The sequence below is a fragment of the Penaeus chinensis genome, chromosome 33, assembly GCF_019202785.1.
Source record: "Penaeus chinensis breed Huanghai No. 1 chromosome 33, ASM1920278v2, whole genome shotgun sequence".
NCBI classification, from domain to species: Eukaryota; Metazoa; Arthropoda; class Malacostraca; order Decapoda; family Penaeidae; genus Penaeus; species Penaeus chinensis.
Genome location: NC_061851.1, coordinates 35,148,439 through 35,150,938, shown reverse-complemented (window position 1 = coordinate 35,150,938; position 2,500 = coordinate 35,148,439). Strand labels below are relative to the sequence as shown.

At 34.0% G+C, this 2,500-nt stretch overlaps 1 protein-coding gene across 1 annotated transcript in view; it reads right to left on the bottom strand.

Annotated features, from left to right (window-relative positions):
• The window catches only part of LOC125043177 (major facilitator superfamily domain-containing protein 8-like), a 19,686-nt gene that overhangs the window by 7,499 nt on the left and 9,687 nt on the right, over window positions 1-2,500 (bottom strand). Inside the window, exon 5 of the mRNA XM_047639170.1 lies at window positions 2,326-2,439. Coding sequence (XP_047495126.1) covers window positions 2,326-2,439 — 114 coding nt within the window. The remainder of the gene's footprint in view (window positions 1-2,325; window positions 2,440-2,500) is intronic.

Here is a 2,500-nt window from a genome sequence, read left to right as displayed (position 1 = left end):
AGTGGTGGGGGGTAGGGTACAAAGGGGGGTAAAAGGGGATAAATACTAATAAAAACAAAACTATCATATCGATTTTCTTCAAATTTGGACATTTTGTTTATTTTAGCATTACATATCTTTTAGTACTAAATTTGTGGAAATTCCCCGAAGGGAGGCGATGACCCCTTCAAAAAAAAAAAAAAAAATCCCACATACTCCTCTTGTGTACCACTATTGGCCCACACTGCTGCATACTTTGCAATCAGCATAAACAACGATAAAATCCAAAAAGATTGATGCAAGCTTTTTTTTCGTAATGAGTTTTAAAAAGAAATTAAAAAATCAAAACTTCACAATTTTGCCAAAAAATTCAGGACTGGAAAAAAAAACTTGCATCAGTGTCATGCTATTATAAGCTTTCAACTAATACCAAGAAATTCTAAGTCGAATAAGGACAGTTCGTGAATATCGTTACGGGAGATCAGATTTTTTATTTATTTTTTTACAAAGGAGAAAAGATTAGAGATGTTTCAATTTATTTTCTGTTCATTTCCTTTGATCAGGCTTTATCAACTACATTCATTTCTCTTTCAAATGACGCTTGTTACACGAAGATATAGAGATTGGTTCCCAAGTTATAAAAAAAAGTCAATCCTCCAAAAAGTAATAATCAGCAGATGCTGACGCTGTTGAACAATGTCCAGTTTACTGTAGAGGAAGAAACTAAGGAGCAACCTTTCCTAGACACTGATCTATCGGATGACGAAGAAGGTGACCATGTGTGTGTGTGTGTGTGTGTGTGTGTGTGTGTGTGTGTGTGTGTGTGTGTGTGTGTGTGTGTGTGTGTGTGTGTGTGTGTGTGTGTGTGTGTGTGTGTGTAGTGTCCCGATCATGCATTTGGGTGTGGTGGGTACAAAGCACGGCTTCTCTGGGTATCAAACATCAATGTAGTGGACATTAGTCTGCAGCTTTTCTTCAGGTGAAACCGAAATGGTGGGACCAGATTCATTCCTTGTGCTCTGCAATGGGATTTCATTTGTCTCCATTTGTTTTTTTTTTCCATAAGTCATGGGGTGTAAACAGACTAAAAAGTTTTTTTTCGAGGATATGCAAAGCTCAGGTATGGTTCCTACAAGTATCTTATCCCTCATTTTCTGAAGGGGAAAATGTTCCAATAACTTGTGTAAATGATTTTACTTCTTCAGACATTAAACTGATCTTCCTAGAGAGCTAGAGAGCTACTGCTCATTCTCAAACAGTAGTGTGGCCTTTTTACTAAAAACAAACTGAAAGTTCCAGGCTTTCTTTCAGGTTAACGAGTACCCAAGATGTTCTCGCATAGAAGTCAGTATTCCTGGATACTTACTATATTGTGTTTCTGTGTTAATAATGTTTCCTTCCTTCCCTTCCTTTTTTTTTCCAGCTGCTATACCAGCGCTCAGGAACAGAGAATCAAGATGCCGTAAAGGTCTGACACAAGTATCTCACTACCTTTTATAGTTACGATCTAGACTTGTGGCTCCACAATGGCGTGGGTAAAAGGTGATGGGGACTAGGAGTACCTCACTCAAATAACCTTTAGTCATTCACACACACACGCATATATATATATATATATATATATATATATATATATATATATATATATATATATATATATATATATATGAACCGCATTCATGTTGACAAATGTAGAAAAGGTATGAATGAGAATGAATATCTTCACAATACAAGAAGATTTGACCGGTTTCAATTATATCTTCGTCAGAAATACATGTATTTCTGACAAAGATATAATCGAAACCGGTCAAATACATATATATATATATATATATATATATATATATATATATATATAAATGTGTATATATATATATGAACCGCATTCATGTTGACAAATGTAGAAAAGTATGAATGAGAATGAATATCTTCACAATACAAGAGATTTGACCGGTTTCGATTATATCTTCGTGAGAAATACATGTATTTCTGACGAAGATATAATCGAAACCGGTCAAATACATCTCTTGTATTGTGAAGATATTAATTCTCATTCATACCTTTTCTACATTTATATATATATACATATATATATGTATATATATATATATATAGTCATATGAGTAGGTTAGTTTAAGTGGTTTAGAGCTATAAACTCTATGGGCTTAATCTTGACTATCCCTTTTCTTAACAATTTCATAAAATTATATCAAAGTGCAGTGAAGAACTTGATTATTACACAGCTCTACGAAAAGGTAAAGCTATTTTCAAATGACTGTATCAATATCATAATGATGTAAAAAAAAATATTGCTAAAAGAAATGTAGTAAAGGTTGATCCTCTAACCTGGGCCAAAAATAAAACCGAGTCCTTGTGCAGCAGACGTCAGTGCAACAGCTGTCGTTCTTTCCTTTAAAGTTGTAGACGAAGCGATGTATGATCTGATGATAGCTATGTTGGCTGTTGGCAGTAAAGTTACATTAATATTTCGAAAATGAATAAAAAAAAGTAGCAAAACCAG